At 43.1% G+C, this 24,043-nt stretch overlaps 1 protein-coding gene and 1 pseudogene across 1 annotated transcript in view; one reads left to right on the top strand and one right to left on the bottom strand.

Annotated features, from left to right (window-relative positions):
* LOC142786996 (monocarboxylate transporter 12-like) overlaps positions 1–1,321 on the bottom strand; it is a 48,845-nt gene extending 47,524 nt beyond the window's left edge. Inside the window, exon 1 of the mRNA XM_075884613.1 lies at positions 1,283–1,321. Coding sequence (XP_075740728.1) covers positions 1,283–1,321 — 39 coding nt within the window. The remainder of the gene's footprint in view (positions 1–1,282) is intronic.
* Positions 1,322–18,261: 16,940 nt separating this feature from the next.
* Positions 18,262–19,371, top strand: LOC142786995 (uncharacterized; annotated as a pseudogene).
* The last annotated feature ends 4,672 nt before the right edge of the window (positions 19,372–24,043 follow it).

The raw sequence follows: 24,043 nt of genomic DNA, 5'->3' as shown, positions 1-24,043 counted from the left end.
ACCTGAAGCTCTGCAGTTTGGGCCCAATAAATGTCTTTTCACTCTCTTTCTCGGATAGGACCACAATAAACAGGAACACAGGTGAGATGAAAACATTCATGACTTATAGAAATGGGTGTGAAACCTGTGCTACAATATAATATGTAACACGGCTAAGAGATAATAATATATGTATAATACTGATAAAACGCCAGAGGAACATGCACTCGTCTAACAATAGCATCGTTGTAAGCGGATTTCCTAACTGCTTCTTAATAGTTCTACTGGAATGAAGCGAGTGATAACAAGCGAGTGTTCATTAAAATATAAGCGTAATCGATGTAATTTTGGACTGAAATCACAACACGCAGAAATATTCTTCACCATTGCGTTCTGCATGGACACCAACAAAATGGACGTGACCACGTGCGTGCAGGCGAACAAACTCTTGCCAGAGTTTAAAGGCAGAAGCGCGGAATTCCGGAATTGGTAGATAAGACACCACCAGGCATGCTTGTCAAGGCTTACTTTTTATATGTATGTATAACGTGGAATCACTCCGCTGTTTATGTACGGATGACGCGTGGCTCTTTCCGTAAGAGTCAAGCACAGAGGCAAATGCCATTCAGCGCTTCCTAGCGTTGCGGCATAACGTGAATTTTTCGGTGATCTTTTGCTTGAACTTGAAAGAACTCGCAAGCCACGGGTTTCTACAGCCACAAGAGTTACACCATTCCGCAAAGAGCACATATTTCCCGCCTTTAGAACGACTTAGTTTGCTAAGTGTATTTTTCTTGAAGCCCTAATGTTAAAGACTGAAAAGTCAGACAAAACAGAATCGCGTCTGTTGGACCTTCATTCTGCTGACTTCTTCTGCCTCAGCATTCTGCGGCTCTAAACGGACATCAGGTGAGACGGAGTGTGTTGACACCACAGCAGTGTGTGCAAACGTGTTTTTCTTCGGACTATGAAGTTCAGCAACTGCAGCCGCTGGTGTATTATTGTAAAATAATTGCTCTTTAGTTCGAGTGGTTTTATATTTTGTCGACGTTTGGCCCATTCCGCCACGCTGCCTGCAGATCAGTCGAAAAGCTTTTTAGTCATGTCGTCTGTTTGAAATATTACAAAAATGATTCAACCCAGCACAAAAGAAAATGAAGAAAAAGTCAGCAAGACAAAAACAGTTTATAATATTTTCACAACGGAATGAATACGAGGATACTCCGTTGAGTAGATCCTTAATACACTTTCACTCCTTGTGTGTTTTAAAGCATAAACGAAAATCGCACCAATCTTCGCATACGATTTCTTTCACCACAAGAAAGAAGCCCGCCCCGGCCATGATCTAAGCGGCCTTTTTGAACTCGTTGACGCTTTGCATTGCTCACTGCATCGGCATTTACTATTGCATCGTTACCCAAGCTATCGTCTGAAGCACACATGATATGCTTGCTTTAAAACCTGGGAATTGAATCTGGTTAGCCGCAAATGCAATAATAATTACCAGCATTCCATCGAGAGAAAAACACTACGCTGCTGCATTGAATTAAACAAGCACTGTATCAAAATAGAGTGAGAGATGGAGTCAGCGAAGGGCAATAGCTATTGAGGAGTTACAAGTATACTTGCAAGGCAAAGTGGTGTAAGACATGAAGCTACCTAAACCATTTCGTGTTTCTGCAGATGTTGCACTGAACGCTTAGCGGGAGATCCTCCGCAACGAGGGGCGGTGGAAGTGACACTCAACCTGCTGACGAAGGATAACAGTAATCCAAAAGAGACATCTATCCTAAATAAAATAGTGCCCCTTCTCCCAAATTTCGCATACACCAGTGCATGCGGCGCAGCCTCATGCCCTGCTTTTGTTCACGTTTCGCCGCCTCCCTACACGCGGCCTTCTTGTTCACCGGTATGTTTGCAATCAGTAGTATATCCTGCTTTGCGTTCCAGTTGCTGAGCACCGAGCTTTTTTGCTCTTTGACGGCATCATTCGAGTTCCTAGAAGTTACCTCGTATCTGACTTATATGAACGTACGTTGTGCTTGTACGCGCAATAAAGCAAAACAAGTCACTGAAGCAAATATTTTATCAAAAGGAAGACAAAGCGGTAGTAAGTATTGTGTTCGGGGTTGCACACGTGAGATTACAGGGAATATGAAACTCAGAACGTAAGTGGGAAGAGAAGAGTGTGATACATAGGAAGCACAGTGCACGCAGGGGCACACGGTAAAGATCTTGCTTTCGAGTGTGAGCGATTTCATTCACTCTAGGGTGGCTCAGTGGCTATGACATCACGTTCCGAATCTGCAAGCCCCAGTTTTGCGGTCAAACCGTACCTTTGAGAACTAAATAATGACAGACAAAAAAAAATGAGCGTCACTTCTCGAAGCCTTCTTTTGTCAAAGTGGTTATAAAACATTCTGGGTGTATACTAAATGTGCCTGATCGAACTTTCACTTAAACGTACCCAAAGAGAAGTTTTGTCATAGGTGAGCCCGTATCAGTATTGTCTGTATGTTTCAGTGCTGAGACAGAGAAAAAAAGAAAGCACCAGGCCTGCGCGAAACATGTAGCGCACTCACAGAGCAGACAATCTGCTTCTTTTAAAAACACAAGACCTAGTTTATTTGGGCTTAAATGTTCGTCGTTGCATCAACATGTCTTTCGTTTATCCCATTACTATACCCCCTGCATGGAGTTGGTCAAACTAATCACTAATTTAGCTATATCAACACGTTTTCTTCTAAATGATCAAAAATGCCGCATTATTTACCAGAACGACCGCTGCACTTGATAACTGATTCATTTATAACAAATTAAGCTTTTTTGTCATTATTTTTGTCTGCCGTGGCCGGTGTCTGAAGGCAATAATCGAAAAAATAAGATAAAAACAAGTAAATGCAAGACAGTAAGCACACAAAAGGATTTGAACCCAGGTGCTCTGCACGCCAGCGCGGCATTCTACCACTCGACCACACCGGTGCTTGAAACGTGTTTCAACTGGCCTTAGGCAGGCTTGAAGCCGGGAAAAGAATCCCGCCATCTTGAGTAATAAAGCGTTTCAAAACATCAGAGGAACAAACAGGCATCACGCCATGTGAGTTGCGTAAAGAGTGGGTTGTCTAATATTCCAGCCCATTACAAAAGCTTGTTCTTGTTCACCTATTAACTGTAGCGCATACCCACTTCAGGCATAATTCTTCCTCGTCATTAGCCATGGCATAAAAATATTGCACAATCTTGCTATCAAGTGGGGAGTAGATACCACGCTTCTCCGAAGAATGATGAAGGATAGCCAGGCTACTACACATCAATCATAATTATCTATGACCTAGTGGGTACCCAGCAAGTGTGCTTGTAGCAGTTACGCAAAAGTGTTAAGAAAAGGCCGCTCTTCGTGCTTTCGCTGTGACAGTGGTTGTTGTTGGCTGTTCCTCAGAGTCCTGGCGCAACCCACCACTGGTGATCAGCCATGAAACGAGTGGCACCTCATCTTTGAGATTGAATTGTTCTACAAAGTGGGACGTTTAGATAGGGATTTATTGATCGATATGTGGGGTTTAACGTCCCAAAACCACCATATGATTATGAGAGACGCCGTAGTGGAGGGCTCCGGAAATTTTGACCACCTGGGGTTCTTTAACGTGCACCCGTTTAGATAGGGATGTTTAACAGAGAATACATTGGTAAACCATGGATTTGTATAAAATAAATAAACTTAACAAAAAATTCAAAAAGGTAGTATGGTAGGAAATAAAGTGAATTTATGCCTAAGCCCAACATTCTATTTGTTTTGTTTACTTTAGAGAACCGCACACGGCTTCGCAAGCGTTCTTGCCGCTATATCCCCTTTCAGTTGCTCCAGAAGAAAGCACCACCGGAAGGGATAAATTTAAAGCTAACCTACAGCAAGGATGTAAGGGTTCAGTCGTTTTTCACAGTCGTTTTTTTATTTATAAATAACCTGCATGTTAAGATGAAGTGAAGCGTAGATTCACTCTCGTTTTAGTGGAGGCACAGGGGAGACTGCGTCAGACGAGGTTTTTGTAGATAAAAACTCAGCGGAGGGGGAGAGAGAGGGAAGAATCAGATTCGTAGTCTAGTAAATGATATCTCCCTTCTTATAGAGAGGCACCATCGATTATTTCAGGGGTACTTGAAATGAGAAAACCCAGGTGTTGCCAAGCGAGACTTTTCAAAATTATCCGATGTGACAAATTTTTCAAAGCGTCCCACGACGATAACTGCTAGTGCCAGCAGTATAGAAATTATGGGACAAGTATGTGAGGCCACTGCAAGTGCATCTGCATATTCATTGAGGGTTACATCTTTATACCCTAATAACCACACCAAGATAATGACTCGTAAATATGTTGGGGCAAGGGCGTAAAACACTTCTAAAACATTGGACATATTAGGCGCCGTTAATGAAGTACATACGGACAGGCAGTCCGTTAGAATAATAGCATCTCTCATGAATTGAGGCGATTTCCGTAATGCTATGAGAATTGCAAGTGATTCCGCATGATGAATAGCTGTAAAATCAGGGGACAGTGCTGCGCGTTGCGTGCAGGGCTCGCGTTCTTTTTAATCTTCGATACAGCTTTTCGATTTTACATAATTTACCATATTCAGCAAAATTTGCAATGAAGAGAGAGAGCGCAATGTGACAGCACACGTTGGAGGATCGCAAATGCCACTACACTTGCCATGCAGCGCAGTTGTCATAAGATGACCGCAGATATGTGTATGCCTCCTGCAGTTATTTTTTTCGGTAAATTTCTCTGCGGTATTCCTACAAAAAGACATTGCTTTTTTTTGCCAGGAAGCAGGCTGATTTTTTTTTATCTCCTGGCAAAACTTCCAGTCGTTTCGCGAGCTGCGGTACACGTGATGCAGACCCTATAGAGAGAACACGATAAAGAAACAAACAGACAAGACCTGTTAGCTCATGTGCTGTGACCCGTAGCAGTTATTTCTGAAGTGTTGGAGCCAGTACAGCCAGAACTAAATAGCACTGTACGTTGTACCGAACGCAGCGCATTGCACCTAACGGTTGCGAACCGGATAACGAACCTTTATAGAAACTGTTTTACTGTACTAAGGCACAACCTCAAGCAAACGAAAAGTGTTTATGCTGATCGAAGCGTCCCTCGTACCGCAATGGTTGCTACATGCTTTAGAACGTCCGCCTAGAATGCGAGATGGACCGGCTTCGATTCTAGTTCCGACCGGGAACCCAGAGATTTTGCCCAATGAATAGAGGAGTACAGTGAGGTGGCGCTTGGTTGTTTTTGGGTACTCATCTCGAGAGGTAGCCGTATAAGGCTCTGCAAAGGCCCCTGGGCACACCTTAACCCATGACAGCCTTGGTGAAATAGTTGAGCATCCGCCGCCGCAGTGGGAGGCAGAGAATCGGTGCCGCGAGATACCGAACTTGTTAAATTAGTACAAGCGCACTTCTGGCCTGTGCTTGGCTGAACGAATTTTTTATCCTTTTTTTTTGCTCCTGGCCAGATTGAAGAAATGTGAACGTTTAGCGGTTAGCGTAATTCTTATTCAAGAGTTCTTCTAATACAAAAACTTTTTAGAAATAAAGCAAAGCACACTTTTCAGTAGAGTGAGTGTGCAAAACCTCTACAAAAGAGGTTATTGGTACGTGAATTCATTATAGGGTAGGCGAATATCGTAAGTACGTTGAGGCTTCCCTCAGCTAGAAATATCACATTCTTCGCTATTATTGTAAGGCAGTCCTGACTGTGGATTTTAAGTGATCGCCAATGTTGCAATGAAGAAGGTATGTGACAGGTGTACCATGTTATTGCGGTAACGATTTGAGCTTTGAAAAAATTTCCAGATATTTTCGGGAAAACCTTGGCAACAGGTTCCGGCGATTTAAAATGTCTTGTTTTATGTGAGCGAAGTTGCATGAGAAAAGATCGTGAAACATCTACGCTACTTTTTCTATATAGTTTGATGTCTTTACGCACTTAAGTCCCACACCTAAATTCACACTGATCACGGAAGTGTAATAGAGGCATGAATGCAGGCGAGTTAATGACGCACGTATCTCAATATCCTTGAATACTCCCAAATTTAGTGACACAACATTTCAACCGAGTACGTGAGCCAGGCAAATCTACGTTGCATTGATCTCGATGATTTGAAGTTGCATCGCAGCAACCAAGTTTCTCCAGTGCTCTCGACCGTGGCATCCCGTGCTGCGTGACGAAAGCACGGCAACATGATGCCTCGGGACGACCTCCAGCGCACAAAAATATTGGGACAACGCAAGCTTGACTCGACTTTCAACGATAGAATCCAATCCCATAGTGTAGAAGCTGTAGCGAATTCCTTGCACAAAAAGTCGTATCAGTTTTTCTGCGGGGATCACCTGCAGGTCGTTCGAAGTCGCTAGTCCTTGAAAACACGTGCTTACGTAAATAAAACGCTTGTATTGACCTCCAGTGAAGCCTTCGCTGTATCCTAGAAACACACACACACACACACACACACACACACACACACACACACACACACACACACACACACACACACACACACACACACACACGCGCGCGCGCGCGCGCGCGCGCCGGCACACACTGTGTCAGCTTTTTTTTTCGGACTGAGCACGCACGCACTAGCATGCTCTCCACGCAGCGAACTTGTACAGACGTTGCGTAATGAATTATAGCCCAGCAAACACAGCTGTCCATTGGCTATCAGCGTTGGCGTCGCACATGCCGCATGAGCGAGTCGTTGTTATTCAGGATTGAAGGGGCAGCATTGTGGCGTGTCTTTTCGCCACTCCCCGTGGTAGATTTTCCTTCCCGAAATGTGGCTGTGAGTCCATTTGTGTGGTACATTGACGCCACGCTTCACTTGAACGCAAAAGAGCCAGTGGTGCTTCGTATTCAATTTGAACACAACTCTATGAAGATATGAAATTGCTAAACAGCATATTTCTTTGTGGATGTGAAGGAAGGCGAGACAGCCATCTTGCTGCACTCGCACGCATAAACTGCAATAAAGTTTTACTCAGATGTAAAGCGTGGCGTCATTTTAGCATTTTCTTCAGCCCCGCTGCGAAGTGATACGCCAGCAAGCAGTTTTTGTCGGTGCTGGGTCTCATTAAGTTATGTGGCGCTATCCCCTGGTCTTAATTGCATATTGTACAAATTTCGTATGCAAGCTACCTGTCTAAATACTTCTGGCAAATACTGAGGTTTTCGGCACTGTCATACTTTCATCACTGGGCTCGAGATCAGCTCACGGTACTTTCAGTTTATTAAGGCTAAAACCTTAAGCGTGACACACAGTGAAAAACGGCAGGTGGATGAAGTTGTCAAGAAATGCACGCGCTCTTCTCTGAGGGAGAAGTGTGTAGAGAAAGTACGATTCAGTTTCGTTGTGGCATAACCATGACGTCACAGAAGGCCGAAATCGGTGACTTACACCACAGCGTTATCATATCATCACATGACATCAGATAACCATGGCGTATTCGTAGACAGAGAATTACGATATCACCTGATGATACAGTCACTTGGACAAAGGCTGGAGAATCCGCGAGGCAGTGCGACACCACGTGGCGCGCTGAGGTCGTAATGAGAAGTGTGAGGGCAGAGGGAAAGGGAGCACAACGATACCATAATGATTGTCACTCAGACTACGGGTCGTTATATCATGCAGACTGGTTATTTATTAAAAGCCTGCAGCAAACAAAGTTCACAGCGGGCTCTAACCTTCAGGGGTTACAGAATGTGCAACATGCTACAGAACTTCATGAACGTTCCCCACAATTTTTGCGGAGAAGTAGTTTTGTCTTGGTAGACTGTGCATCCCAAGTGAACAGCATTGTGTGTTCTATTGGTGCACGTGAGCATTTACAATTACCTGGCAAGAGAATCGTGTCACGTTACTGCTACCAATAGCGAAAGAACCCAACCCCAGTTATATGGCTTCTATAAAACAACATCCTTCCTCAGTAATGTAGATTCCCCTACTGAAGCTTTGCTAAGAAATAAAATTTACGTTGTTCCAAGTTCTGATTACTCCACATCATTAGGTAACAGGTTCCGAAAGACTACCGTGACGTTATATGAGTATTTTTGCAGAGAATCTGTTAGGTTTTTGATTATGCCGCATGGCAGGGCGTGGAGCCTATTGTCATCATAAGCAGGCACGTGATCTCTTCGCCCTCTTCTCGGTGATCTACTGCTTTGCTCGAATACACACTCAAAACTAAGACAGCAAGAAAGAGAAAATATAGCCGCGCATAGTAAAATATACTAAAGGGTAAAAAAGAAAAGAGAGGATGAGCGGGGAAAAAAGGAGGGGCTAATAGGGTAAAGCTTAGCATAATCTTGTATGGTGCAATAATGCAAGCGATGTGAGAGAGTAGTGAGGTGCAGGAAAAGTGGTAGGCGGTACCACCAGCTCTACTGCTACCTGTCGTTACTCCACTAATGCATGCCTGCGCCCATCTTATTTTTTTTGCTAAATCCTGCTCGATTTTTTTTTCTTTGTTTGTTGTGAGATATGACCTTTTGATTCGAAGTTTCCAACCTGATTCTCGGTTATAGGATTAAGTGCCATGCCTATCCACTTTATTGATTTTTTTACGCTTGTACACGTAGAATAATTTCTCTCTTGTTTTGCTCTAAATGTATGCATATTTTTTATACCTCCACCTTCTTTTCCATCCTCACTGAACAGCCTCTGCAGCGTCCCTATTATAATCATCAGCCTGTTGTGTGTGCACTGTAGAACAAAAGGCTCTACAACATTCAAAGACTTCGGGGGATGGCGGGTGTACCTTTCTCTCTGTTACACCAGTGCGGTTATCATGAAAAGATTCTTGGATGCATTCTACATTCGTAATATGAGCGGAAGGTAAGGTGCGAGTATTATTCCAGTCCTTGTCAGTGTTATGTACAATCGCAATTCATTTCTTTCACATTGCGCTCGAAGCAACATTACCACGTAATGCCACATGTCGCAGCACACGCATGCATTACTAGAATTTGCGGCGCAAAGAGAGGCCAGCTAGCTACATGTGACTAAACGTGATATCTAACACATTCGAAGTATAGGAAAGAAACTGAGAAAAAAAAGAGACAGCATGACAGGAAGAACACCACGGTTTAACTACAAGGAAGGAAATGAGAAATAAAAAATTGGCCCGAATCTACATGTTACACTGTAAATGTCGTCGAAAGACGATAGTCTTGCGTCTGAAGAGAGTGAGCAAAACGTTTATTTGATGTTCTGCGCAAGAAAATCGGCTAATGGTAGTCTGGAGGCGCTGCGTGAGAATGCCTCGAGCGTGTGGCGGAGGCGAATGAGCGCATCTAGGCACGTTAGACACAAGTGCCATCTGGCAGTTATGTTCGAAAACGAAGGAGTGCAGCCCGCGGAGAAAGATGCGCGCCAGTCTCGGAGGTGATAAGGTGTAGAACGCAAAGCGAAGGGCAGGTGCCACCACCATGACGTCGTAGCAAAGCGTTGGAAACACCTTTTTGAGCATCGCGTTGCACCGTCAGCGCAGCGCGATTAAACGCTATATTCCTTAGAGTTACTTGCGTGTGCCTCTTCTAGTATAAAGGCAGACATAGAAAACATCGAAGCGTTGTTGCGGCGCCTCAGATATGCGCAATAATTGCTTTTTAATTGACAATCGCACAACTATGAACGCTAAACCTTGAGCAATATTGGTAGGCGCTGCGGATAAGGTTGGTCATTTGATGCTGTTTGAAGTACCGTTAGGGCAGACAAACAGACAGACAGACAGACAGACAGACAGACAGACAGACCAAATTTTTTCCGTCGCAAGTCCACAAGAAAGACTATCGTCTTTGACAAAAGAAAGAGCATAACAGTAAGTACACCACGGTTTAACTATTTTGCTGTCAGAAAAATTTTTTAATCCTGAAACAGGAGTCCGCTAATTATACTGGTGGCGCGTGCTCGTTGATAACAATAGTAATTATATTTTATTCGCATTTTCAAATGGTATCGCATACTTGCGATACTTCCACAGTTTTTTTATTGTTTCAGAGAATAACGCAGTCCTAGCACATATATCATAACTTCTTTCGGATGCTGTAGGCCTTCATAGTTAATAAAATATTTCCTCCTCTCACGTGAGGTTCCTAAACAAGGGCACCAGTTTACTCACTTTTTATTAGCGCGATGTAAGAAGACGCTGACAAATAAATGAGGCTACTCTATATTTCTTAGATATGTCTAACGTAGAGCACGTAAAAAAAAGAAGCAGACAAATGAGTGCGCGAGCTTCAAGAATAAAGCATCTAAAGTTTTTCTTTGACCCTGCGTGCCCATTAGTTTTTTTTATTTTTCTATTGTCTCTTTTTCATCCTCAAAAACACTTTAAGTGCGTTAAGCTGTGTTAGACTAGGTTAAATTAGTGCGCGACAGTAAAAAATACTCTAAATAAGAACGATAATTTTTCTACTCTCTTTTGTGAGCTATAACTTGCCACTTGTCTACCGCCCTTTACTCTTTTTATGTTTTGCGTCGCAATAAAAAAGGTATCAACTGAAGTATCCAACTTTGAAGTGGTTTCTCTGAAAAGTGTGTAAAGTTTTTTTGTGCAAAAAATGAAGTTTTTTTATATGCGTTTGTTCTCTTTTTATGGGTGGGATGAATTTCAACAACAATGGTCAGTGGAATAGAGGCGATGACAAAATTTTATTGCCGCTGAAAGTCGAAAACTGAAATCACGTATGGTTATTGCAGGCTTCATCAGGTTTTGTCTATTACTTTAACAAATATCTTAGTGGTCATTCAGTTTATTAATATAACAAAAATTTTAGTGGTCATTCAAGGCACGCGCACACTTTATTGTTGCTGTTCTATTGAGCGGCCCCGTACGTCGTTGTCGCGTTTCTCCGTCGTTTGCAGGCAGACATGCAGACAAGCGAACACACCGCTGGGAGCGCCAGTGGGCCTCTATTCGAACACGTAAATTTTAGTTTCTATGGAACCAAAAGCTGCCTCAAGTGCATAAAGTGTAGTTGCACGTTATGCATGTCTCTCACTACTACATTTAGCACATAGATGTTGGTTGGCACTGGCGGTCCTTTTTTGTTGAGATTCAACATCATGTTAAATGTATCATTGCTCTTTTATGGACAAGCTCGTTGCCACTCATGTGTTGAAATATCTTCCCATTTGCACCAAAATCGGAAAAAGATTTTCCGATAGGTAGCCTGTCCTTTTAATGATGCGCTTGAACCCTCTTTGAAGATTGTCACGCTGGCACAGATGAGTAGTGGTACTGTAGAGCGAGTTATCGACGCCAAGTAAATCGCGAAGCTTTACTGTCGCACCCCAAAGGCGGTAAGCGAGAAGAAATGATGCGCGAAGAAGCACGCCTCGGTCTTTGTGAGACATGTGAAAGAAGTATACAGCATGACCCTGGCTTGTGCAAAGTCACGCAGAGGGCGAACAACCTGCTGCTTTTATTACTCATTCAGAGAGCATGTACAACATTTAATGTTGACAATCCTTCTTCCCCCTGTAGGAAAATGGCGGGTGACTTGATATTTCGCGAAGCTAAGATTAGAGGTAGAAGTTGGAAGAAATCAGACCGCAAACACTAGGAGGCTCCCCATGAACAAAGAAAAGGAACTGATTGTGCTAGCAAATTGTTCATCTCTCTTTAGGAGAGCGAGATAAAGTTTCTTGATGCCACATGTGAAATGCTTGGCAAGTGCTCATGCCTGGATACTCACTGTGTTCACCCCCACATCACTATGCTCTGTTTTTCAATACATCCAAATGCCACAAACTTGTTCTTGATAGAACTTAGGATGTCATATCTCATCCTTTTTAGCTGTAAAATTAATGTGTCGATAGCCATGGTGTCTCATTAAACATAGTCCTATGCGGGGCAAGTCAAGACAAATCCAATTAGTAACACACGCACAATTTTTCTAGTGTCATGTTACGGCAAATGTTAGTTTTAAAAGCATTAAATTTTTTCAAATTCATGTTCAGATAATCAAGAAGGCTTTGACAATAGCTGTACACACTGTACGGCACGTGTTGTGCCACCAGTGCGTGCGCGATATCCATTCGACAAATATATGCAGCGGCAACACCTTTGAAGGGACGTTTTCTTTAGCTTACACATGTCGTTTGCTGGTATCTCCAGTTGCTCCTGTATCAATCAACTAGAGGCGAGTTAGTTACAGGCGGCGACGCATTCTATTTGTACTGCTTGGACAATTAACTTCAATAAATACAGATTAACGTTCACTTTATACATTTGGAAAAATTCCTTTCAAAATGAATGCCGGAAACTGATACGAAGTACCCTGGTGTTAACAATTTTATGAATACGGACTGGATTCCCACCAAAAGGCTCCCTTTGAAACAACTTGTCAAAGTTTTGTGAGTACTAAGGTTTCTTGGCCTGTGAGCCAATTTATCGTGGTACAGAAGATAAATGAAGGCATTTCGAATAGCGCTAAAAAAAGGAACACAATGTAAAATATTTTGCAGGAATTGTCTTCTAACTCTCCTGTTGATGAATTTCACTTATAGTAATTAGGTGACGAGATCCAAAGGGCGATATGGCACTCATGCTACGTTCAATCAGCTGCCATCAACAAAACGCACCCATTGTGGGTGATTGCAGACACTGTGATCGAGGGCGGACGAAATTCTGGCCACGGCCGATATTTAGGCCCAGCCCCACGAGCATGTCAAGGGGAATGTCAATGCATTCGAAAGGCCACGCTCGTATCTGCATAGACATGCATCCATAGGCAGAGCTTCTGACGCAAAGCTCCGTTTTCTGCGAGGCGTGGTCTTTAGAGCGATATTACGGTCGCCGCAAGTTAAGCGCCTTGCGGTGCTTTGACCTTAAATGACAGTGGGTCGGAGAGTATGCAGAAAAATCTCAGTCGCAATCACACGTCCACTTCGTATGTTCCATCATGACGCAAGGGCCCACTAAGTAACCCCAGCTAGGTCGGAGCTATACGCTTTGCCCCGGCGTTGTGCTCTCCTATAGTTAAGGAAACACGAATGAAATATGATATGTGAACTATGATAATCTTGTTTTATAGTTTTTTCATGATTACGCTAAGAAAAAGAATTCACTACTTCGGATTCAAGTAATCTACACTCACGTTAAAGAACCCAAGTCGTCGAACTTTACGGAGCCAGCCTCTTCGGCGTCTCTCATAATCACATCGGACGTTTTGGGGCGAAAAAGCCTAGATGGTATTACTAATATCATACAGTAAAAAAAAACGTCCACTGCGTCTTAAAGGTCGCAAGAAATATCTAGTGGCACTTGGACTTGGCTTTCACGCCCTCATCGCTTCTTTTTAGGGAGGAGGGGGGAGCTGCTTGCAATATATATAGTCGATAAGCAGAACCGCAAGTGACTAAGATATGGAACGACACAGGTGGTTAAAGCACACGCGAATTGTGTACTGCGCATTGCGCCCCACAGTCATAGGCATTCGTGCCAGGAAGCCAACAATCAGACGTAGTAGAAAGCTGTCGAATAGGGCACGTCTCCTTTTGAAACCTGACATACAGCTTTTCGTTTACCGCAATATGCCTGAAAGTGGCGTCATCTAAGCTTTCCGCAGCACACAGGACCTTGCACAGAATTTCAGGTGGTACAAGGCTAAAAATATTCAGCTGCACATGGCAAAGAGCATCTTTGCTGGTTGGAAATAGAACGAATGCTAACTGCTGCAGTGCGTCGCAGCAGACTTTCGGAGACTTGTTATTCACAGCACTAAGAACACAGCAGTTAGCATTTTGATCGCACGTATACACGAAGAACAATGGCGCCTCCGATAAACTCAGTACATTTGATATACTTTATTTAAGTGGCATGCAAAGAACGGGAAAGTATATGAAGGCTTGAAATGCCATACACAGGCAAAAAGACGCGACTATTGCAACAAGAACACCACGGAAGAGACTCATTGACACCTACACCAGAAAACTACCAGGGCGAGGACAGTTAGCAGACAAAAACACACAAATAAAGGTCACATGCACCATGTCCCAAAAATATTGTGGAAAAAAATCGAAGAAAACAAAGTGTAAATAAATATATATATATATATATATATATATATATATATATATATATACAAGTGGCGAGCAACCGCACTGGCCGTCTAAGAGTCGCCCGTAATGGACATCGTGTTTACCAAAGTGCGAGGAGGGTGCAGTACGACTGTGACAGAAACTCAGTACCTCAAGGTACTGAGTATATATATATATATATATATATATATATATATATATATATATATATATATTGTGGGCAAAACAATTTTTATTTATTTTCAGCTATGAGAATTGAAATAAAATTGGTTTTGGCTCTATTACAAAATCAATGAATATCATACCGCCAAATTGAACTTTTATACGAAAGTTAAGCTAGCACCTGAATTCATCGGACCCAGAGTAACTCGGAGTAACTCGAGCAATTGACGGCTTGAGGGAACGTGGATCGATTTATCTATTGCTGTAAATTGAATGTGGGTGGTCAGAAGGCAGTACATACATAGGTACTGAGTGTAGGCTAATCAATGTTCTGGTAATGCGCGCGTGACCACACCCTACCACTCAAGCAAAATAGCCGGTAGACCTTTATCATAAAACAGAGCACAAATACCAAGACAAAATAGCTGAAGAAGTAACGACATCAGTGCTATCGACCCAAATTTTCAATTCAACAATCCCTTATACGTATGCAGATGGTGATCGCATAAAGCAACATAAGCGCATCAAGGCCACTCAAGTTACCGAGTTTCTGCCACAGTCGTACTGCCCCATCCTCGCACTTTGGTAAACACGATGTCCGTTTCGGGCGACTCTTAGACGGCCAGTGCGGTTGCTCGCCACTTGTACTGTGAACTTCGACTATCCTCCTGACCCGCTTTTGCCCTCACTTAGAACATACTAAGCGGATGGCGATAGATACGGCCTACCACTTTACCCGCAACGACAAAACGATGCCACTAGCGATGGCGAACCTGCACTAGTAATGTCCTGTTATATCCTTCACTGATCGCCTCCATTTTCCGACCCACAAGTGGATGAATACAACGTAGCTCAAACTCCGAGACAATGCACTGCTGCGAGAACTAAACGTGACATCCGCTCCCGGTTGTAAGCCGGCGCAGGACTATATACAGCGAAAATCGACTTTCAAGTCGAAGGCGTGTCAAAGCTTAGCCGAAGCTCCCTACGCTGTCGGCTGGCCACCTAGTCGCGAAGTCGCCCACGGCGTTTTTAGCACGTGACCTGAAGAGCTCACACTGCTCCGTCGAGAATGCGTGGGGCATCTCAAAGCGCTCGACGAGAGAGGATAGTGATTGAAAGGCCCACTATGCTCAAATGAGCGAGCGGCGGCGGACTTCGTAATATAGTCGTGGTAATTTGGGTATAGGGCATCATTTGTAGCGAGAAAAGAGAGCAATTTCTAGCTAACTTGGAGAATTCATTTAAATTTTACGTCCCATGGTGCATTAGAATGATATGCCAGCGTATTTTCAGCATCCTATGCTGCCGATCGGCAGCATTTTCTGATCCCGCTTAAGAAGCTTTACACGGCCCCTTTAGGGAACAGTGACATAAAACTATGGAGTCTGATTGCACCTTGCTCAATCTCATGCGATGGTTCTAACACTATTGGTACATTTATGATCATTGTCAGTAGCAACATCAGCTGTCGTAAAAGATACCAACAGCGCAAAATAGACAAAATGAACCAAAAACATACCGGACTAGCAGGTGCGTAGCCAGAAATTTTTTTCTAGGGGTGGGGGAATTACCACATTGATTTTGGCAGGGGCACCTCCTTTAAAAGTCCATTTTCACTCTCTTTGAAATGGCGAAAAAATTTTCTAAGGGGGGGCACATTTTCGGTATGCCACCCCCTGGCTATGCCCTGCGGACTAGCCCCGACCAACAACTTTCCGTCGTCGTGCTCATTGCAGGCATCCCCGAATGATTTTCAATTGATTCAATTCTGCTAGAGCTAAGTGCATTTCATGGCTTTAAATTTCTAAGTATAAATCCGCCGGTCTCAAGCTCACTTTCGGTTTGGGCTTTCAATCGTTTTTTTTAGTTTTAGTTCACTGTCATCATTGTTTAGGAACACGATGTTTCTGTAAAGGCAAAGTTACTCAGATGAACACATTGTATTTATTGTCATACGCCGTAGATTCTGTATATCAGCCGTTTGGTTACTTTAAAGTATGAAGCTATATACTGGAGGGAAGACATTTGCTTGTAAGGCAGATTTCGATATCGAAATTTTCCTCCTTTTCTTGTGGAGAGGCGGACCAGGTGTTCACATATTTTGGCTGAGGTATTCCCCTACGTATCACGTACTCGTAGACCATGCGGTGCCTCTCAAACTGATATAGGGTTTCTACTTATTCGAATGACTGATCGTAGGTAATCAAGACCATGTACAGTCGTGAACACGCTCTATAGGAATGCTACCACGCCCCACCGCGGTGGTCTAGTGGCTAAGGTACTCGGCTGCTGACCCGCAGGTCGCGGGTTCGATTCCCGGCTGCGGCCGCTGCATTTCCGATGGAGGCGGAAATGTTGTAGGCCCGTGTACTCAGATTTGGGTGCACGTTAAAGAACCCCAGGTGGTCAAAATTTCCGGAGCCCTTCACTACGGCGTCTCTCATAATCAGAAGTGGTTTTGGGACGTTAAACCCCACAAATCAATCAGGAATGCTACCACGAGTGAACTGAGCTACTTTGACTAATGCCAGCTGCCGACGCTGGGCGCTGTTTCCGAGATAACGCCTCGGTATGCTTGCATAGTGTGTCGGCATTCATGGGTAACATCTTGGCAACAGAACCTAAATATACGCGGTGTTAGCGTCAATGGAACTGTTCCAGGACACGTTCGCGTTAAATTTGCTAACGACTGTACAGGGATTTTTAGTATTATATAAGCTTTCAATTGTTTGACTGCGAACATCTCTGTAACCCATAGCAAACTATCTTTTTCTTAAGCTAGCTTGCTTTTCTTACGTTGAATGAAGTTAAGTGCACGCTATGCTTATGTCATTGTACATTACAGTTTCGAATATTATGTATGCTATACTGGAATAAGCTGAGAAGTAAATCGTTCATGAAGCTTTTGATCTCTTCGCTTATGTGCATTAGTACATTTGCGTTTTTTCAACCCACTGGTAAGTATGTGCAGAACGTCATGCTCTTTTTAAACAACTCCCGCAAATTTGATAAGACAGATAGTTCTCTTTTCACCGGGCACTTACTCCTGTACATGTATTGCAGGGCCTTTTTAGGTTGGTGCTGCTTACACGTGCAGTGAGTACACCTGTCCAAGTTTTATTTGTAAGAAATATTTTATTTATCTTTGAAAAGGAAGTTCGACTTTCAATCAATATGCTTCGAAGCATCGTTATAAAGTAAGCATTGAGCCTTGCGCTAGGCAGCATCAATGCTGTGTCTAAATTATCCGCCTTCTCAGCTGTAGAAAAAAAGGCAGTATGGCAGAACTAGATAGTAAAAAAACGTGAGGGATTCTGCTGAAGTTTCGGGTAACGCGTAAGCATCGAGAACAAGCTTGAGCGTGTGGTTTGGCAGCAGAAGCCCCTGATGCCATTGTTTTATGCTGCAGGAATATGTTCATCATTTGACGAAATAACAGTAGACATAGAATGGCACCTTCGGAGGTCCCGAAGTAAAAGCCACTGGGGCCACCTCCTAACAAGAAACAAATGGGGATGACGAAAACATCAGTAAGCAGTTAGATATATACATTATTATTTTGAGAGTATTAATAAAGAAAGAGAAGAATATTCACAAAATTTATAAAAATCACATGTGATAAAATTAAAGATTTCAAAGTAAAATTCAAGAAATTGCAAATTTGCATTAGTACAAACAAGAATAAACGACACGAGTAACCAGCAGCTTGAAAAAGCATCAAATATGACCGCAATAGGAACACTCAAAAATTGACACCAACCAAATTTTAAACGTTTAACAACAAACTGATTAAAAGCATATAAAAAATAACACTGGTTGGGAATATTCGCGTGGCGTACGCTGTATAAAGAAAGAGCGACTTACTGAAGGCACGAAATAACGGTGGACAGCAGCAACGCCGTGACGATGTCGCCTTACGTGCCTCTACTTGTGCAGGTTTTGGCGTGGTTCTTCGCGGACGCAGCAGCGGCCCATGTTATCGCTGGACAACACTATCAATGGACCCCGATGAAGAACGCGCACCAGCCCTCGAAGGAACTCAACCACTGCGCAACTAGATCATCGCCAGTGGCGTCAACGATGCTGTGCCACGTGGACTTCGTCGACTGCGCACCCCCGTGGAGCACGATGACGTCCTCCGCCTCCCCGATAGCAAGCTGCCCGGAGCATATAAAAGCAAGGGCCATGGTCTCGACCTTTAGTGGACGCGGCAGCAACGCCGTGACGATGTCGCCTTACGTGCCTCTACTTGTGCAGGTTGGTGATCGAAAGTATGGTTTTCGTAGTAACTGTACCTGCCTGATTGTGCTGCTGTGTCCACACACTGTTCCTGGTTGCTTAAATGACTGTGTTTCAGTTGTAAGCCTGTTACTGAAGTTGTCCGGTGACGTAGAGGAAAATCCTGGGCCCGAGGTTGAAAAAATGCTGGAGGAAATAATAAGTAACCAGAGTAAACTACTAGCAAAAGTTAATGAAATTCAGGCCAAGCAGACATCTACGGATGCCAGCATTTCCGACATGCAATTTAGGCTCTAGACTATTGAAAAACAACTTGAAGGGTTGGGTGAAACACAGGGCCGGCTTACAATGATAGAATCAAGTGTTGGTCGCCATGACAGTGAATTGACGGCTCTTGCCAGGCAGATCGATGACTTAGATAATCGTTCTAGACGCAACAACCTTATGGTACGCGGAGTGGAAGAAGAAGAATCTGAGGATGAGGCAGTACTCTTAAGTAAGGTGAATGACGATATCTTTGACAAATTACTTGGCTCAAAGTGTAGCTCCATTGAGAGAATCCACCGTCTAGGAAAGAAAATACCTGGAAGAAGCCGTCCGGTCATCTTGAAAGTAGGAGACTTCAGGGACAAAACCAAAATACTGAAAAACTGCCGCAACCTCAAGGGGACACAATTCAGTATCAGCGAAGATTACTCTAAACGAGTAGTTGAAATCAGAAAACAACTATGGATTTCATCAGTGGATGAAAGAGCAAAAGGAGCAAAGGTTAAACTAATCATCGATAAACTGAAAGTAAACAACGTTCTCTATGGCTGGAATGAGGCTACCAACGAGCGATTCAGATATGCTAGCCCAGGTATTACCAGCTCTGACTGACGCAAATCGAGACCGACAGCATCTGTTAAGGTTATTAATGAAAACGCCAGAAGTTTGCTGAATAAACCTGATGCAGTTGAAGCCGCAATCCTGGAGCATGAACCGGATATAATGGTCGTAACAGAGACTTGGTTACATACGGATGTAGCAGATTTCGAAGTAACACCTACAGGTTACACAATTGTTAGAAAAGACCGGCAAAGAAGAGGTGGTGGTGTTGCGTTTCTTATTAAAGACAACATTAGGTTTTCAGTGTTGGATGATAACTGTGACATAGAAATGTTGTGGATTAGGTGTGGGTTCAGCGAGCGAACTGTGTATATTGGAGGGATTTATAGAGTGCCGAATTCCTCTCTTGATATAATCGCAAAGCTAAGAAATTTTATGGATTCTAACTTTAGCCTCCAAGATAACGTATTATTATTAGGGGACTTCAATCTTCCGGATATTAATTGGCTATCCCAGTCTCCTGGATCGGAACAGGTTGCAAGTGCTGAGCAACTACTGGAGCTGGCATTCTGCTACGGGCTAACGCAAAGTGTCACTGAATTTACTCGGATAGAGACTACAAGGTCATCTATCCTTGATTTGGTTTTTGTGTCCCCAAAGCTGTTGCCGTTACTCAGCCGTTGTGAAGTTGTAGAAGGCCTATCCGACCACAGAATGGTAGTAACGCACCTAGCATTGTCCCCAGACACCTTGGGTAAACCCACACTTAGCACTGTATTGAATTTTATGGCGGCTGATGATGTGTCTATTTTGGACTATCTTGAAAGGTCCTTTGATGAATTTAAGGTCCTTTACAACACTGACTGCAGCACTGATAGGCTATGGCATTTCTTTTCAATTGTTGTAGGGAAGTGCATAGGTACCCAGGATTATGTACCCAGGATTAGAAAACGCATTTGTAAAACCAATCCCTGGATTACCAGAGAAATCATTCACACAAAAAGAAAACTAAAACGGAAACGAAAATCTTGTGCAAAAAATTGTACCCCTGAAGGAACAGCTTGCATTTCTTCAATGAGACAAGAACTGAAACGTCTGATCAAGCAGTCCAAGGATCGGTTTTTCAATGTGACATTGACGAAATACTTGAAGGAAGCCCCCTCAAGGTTTTGGCGCTTTATAACTCCCCCAGCAAGCTCTCCGAGGCCACCTGAAATTACTCAACAACGTGTTGATGATTTCAATTCTTTTTTTGCTTCTGTGTTTACTCATGATAATGGCATTTTGCCCGAGTTTTCTACGTCACCATTGCAGCGGCCGATCGATGATGTGGTAATTAGCGAAGAGGGTGTCCTAAATCTTTTACTTAATATAAATACAAGAAAAACCCCCGGCCCTGATGGTATACCAAACGAATTTCTGTACAGATACGCTGAATGGGCGGCTCGCTTCCTTACAAAAATATTTCAGTCGTCCCTGCGCAGTGGCTCTTTCCCACTAGCGTGGAAGCAGGCTAAAATTACTCCTGTTCACAAAAGTGGCTCCTCTCGGGACGAGCGCAACTACCGTCCTATTTCGCTTATCAGTACATGTTCAAAGATACTCGAGCACATTATTAACAAACACCTGATATCCTATCTTGATACGCACAATCTATTATTTTCGAAGCAGCTTGGCTTCCACCGAGGCTTATCTACAACAACACAGTTAATCGAATTTGTTCATGATCTTTCAAAAACAATCAATTTGCGTGGTCAAACTGATGTGGTATATTTGGATTTCGCAAAGGCATTTGATAAAGTGTCGCACTCAAAGCTCCTGTTTAAAATTGACAAAACGTTTCAAAATAATCACTTGACAAAATGGTTTTCATCCTATCTCAGCTGCCGTCAGCAGTTTGTTCAAATAAAAAATAAACAGTCTAGAGCAGCTGCAGTGAATTCCGGAGTTCCCCAGGGGAGCGTGCTGGGTCCCCTTTTATTTTTGTTATATATAAATGACCTGCCAAACCGCGTTACGGTCCCGATAAGGTTGTTTGCCGATGACTGTGTTGTTTAGAGCAGAATCGAGACTGAACATGACCAAGTTAATCTAAACAACAATCTTCAAAGAATAAAGGATTGGTGCGAAGAATGGCAAATTAGTTTGAACACAGAAAAAAACAGTCTTTATGACTATAACTAGAAAGAAAGCACCAATAGATTACAACTACCAGATTGGCAATGCTTTCCTCAAGCGTGTACAAAACTATAAATATCTTGGGTTATGGTTCACGCCCGACCTCCAGTGGAACACTCATATTGATAATGTATGCTCCAGGGCTACCAAGGCATTGTATAGCCTTAGACGTAACCTTTATACCGCCCCATCTGATATAAAGTGTCTTGCTTACAAAACCCTTGTCAGACCTATTATCGAATATTCTAAAATTGTCTGGGACCCTTACACAAAGACAAACTGCAATAAAATAACAAAAATACAGCGACTTGGTGCGAGATTTATTTTTAATAAATATCGCCGACGTCATTTTCCTACTGAACTCTGTAAAAAAGCTGGACTGGATAGTCCTGAACTTAGGACGAGGATTGAGCGTCTGAAATTCCTCTTCCAGGTAATTCATAATCATTTTAAACTAAACTATTCAGATTACTTCCAGGTCAACACACAAGAACACTCCAGACATCGCCATAATATGTACATACCACCCCTAGTCCCACGTAACGATTGCTTTAAGTTCAGTTACTTTCCACGTGCTATTGAAGATTGGAATATGCTGCCAGAGTCTATAATTGGTTGTTCCTCGCTTACATCATTTGAACAGAATCTAAAACGTTTATTTTCTGAATAACAGTGACAAATGTTTTTTTTTTGCGTGCGTGTGTACTTTTTGTTGGTTGCATGATTCTGCAGTAGTTGTCTTTCAAATCTTCAGCGCGGTGCAAAAGTGCCGCCTCAAATGCGTCATGTGCTGTTCTGCGCGTATGTATTGCATCGCATGTGTGTTCCATTTCTTGTTATGTATAACTTCGAGTTGCTGGTCACAACAATACCGAGAAATTATCTCGAGACCTGTACGGTACTTCTTTTTCGCAAATAATTGTTTGTACTTCCACCCTGTAACGGCCCACTTCTGGGCTAACAGTATAAATAAATGAAATGAAATGAAATGAAATAACGTCGCATGAACAGTTTCGCGGTAACCAACAACTGTCAATCTTACCGAGTTGCCACTGAGGTGCCTGAGTCTCAATGCGCTCAAATTAGAAGTGGGGAGAAGAAAAAAGGTGCAAATGTGAACAAAAAAAACAAATTGACAGAACAGAATGATAAAAGTGCTTATATCAAGAACGATTCGTATAAAAAATGTTGCCGAGAGTTCCTCCGAACACATGTTTCCACAAGAGCTGCGACTTGTCATTCAAAATGGCAATATCAACATTCCTTAGAGATAAATTTGGCGTACTTAAGTATGCACTGGAACGATAAGAAGGTATTAACACGCTGTAGATGTCCACTGTATCTTTCATTTTTCTGCTTTAGCGTTCATAACAGTATTTGTTAATCTGCTCAAAACAGAGTCCAGCCTCCACGCTCGAACAATGCGCAGACAAGTTTTCCGGTCCGCTATTCTACCCGCACACGTAATAGTACTCTCAGCCCACTGTTGATGCATGTCTGCTTATTCGACGTAAATCTTGGTGCAGATGAGAAGGTTGTGGCAAAGTGTAAAGGCATCATTCATAAAACGGTGTTTTACTACACTTGCCTGCCTTTTGCAGGATCCAGAGTGCCGCATCAAGTACACTGCCGGAACAGAATTGCTGCACGTACTCTTCAGACCTAAGATTATGGTCAAATTATATGGGTCGCGAAACTTGCAACTAAAATTGTGGAAAACTGATTGCCACAGGCTTTAACTGTGTGCGTGCCGACGATTGAAGCGCGACCAAGTGAGAGGGGCCAAATAACCAAAACTAAATACTCAAAATATCTTTTTTTTCAGTCATAATTTTATATATGTCAAAGATCATTACTATTTTGCTGGACACTTTAACTGACATTTGGATAAATAATTGATTATGTGAATTTTCGGTCAAGTGCCATGACCGGGGCGGAGGGGAGGGGCGTATTCAGGAAGTCAGCTATGAGAGCTCGTATTTAGTTTGGCGGAATGCCAGGTCAACGAGGCATCGCTCACTTTTAGGGTCGAATCTCCTTATAGCGGCACCTGTTCGTCCCTCGTAGCCGTAGTAATAGGCGTAGTGTGTAACCAGTCTTACATTTTGATCTCCAATGTGGTGCCGGTGAGAAATATCTTCTGCGCGTTGTTGAACAATGAAACATTCGCAGCGTGCGCGTTAACTAAAAGCCGAATTCTCCTGTCTCTCATTCCTCCTTAGCAGCCATTGGCATGTACATTGAGCACCATCTGACAAGAAAGGGTTGCTACGTTATACGCGCTGGGCATAACCTCCTTGGTTTCAAAAAGGTTTAGCGAGCGTTGGCCCGCAGTGCCATGAATACAGTGAACTAGTATATACCATGAACTCGAGGTGGTGAAAGGTGGGAAGTAGACCCGAAGCGCAATCCGTAAGAAAGTGTGCGTGTGCCTCCTCTCGTTCAGTCCTTGGAATAATCGCTGAATGGCGACGCATATGCGGAATATATGATGAAAAGATGCAAGATGGTGGTACTTGGAGTGTTGAATAGATGGACGAACGCA

This window comes from Rhipicephalus microplus, unplaced genomic scaffold (assembly GCF_043290135.1).
Source record: "Rhipicephalus microplus isolate Deutch F79 unplaced genomic scaffold, USDA_Rmic scaffold_41, whole genome shotgun sequence".
NCBI lineage: Eukaryota > Metazoa > Arthropoda > Arachnida > Ixodida > Ixodidae > Rhipicephalus > Rhipicephalus microplus.
The sequence above is the reverse complement of the archived record's forward strand: the minus strand, read 5'-3'. Positions and strand labels throughout refer to the sequence as shown.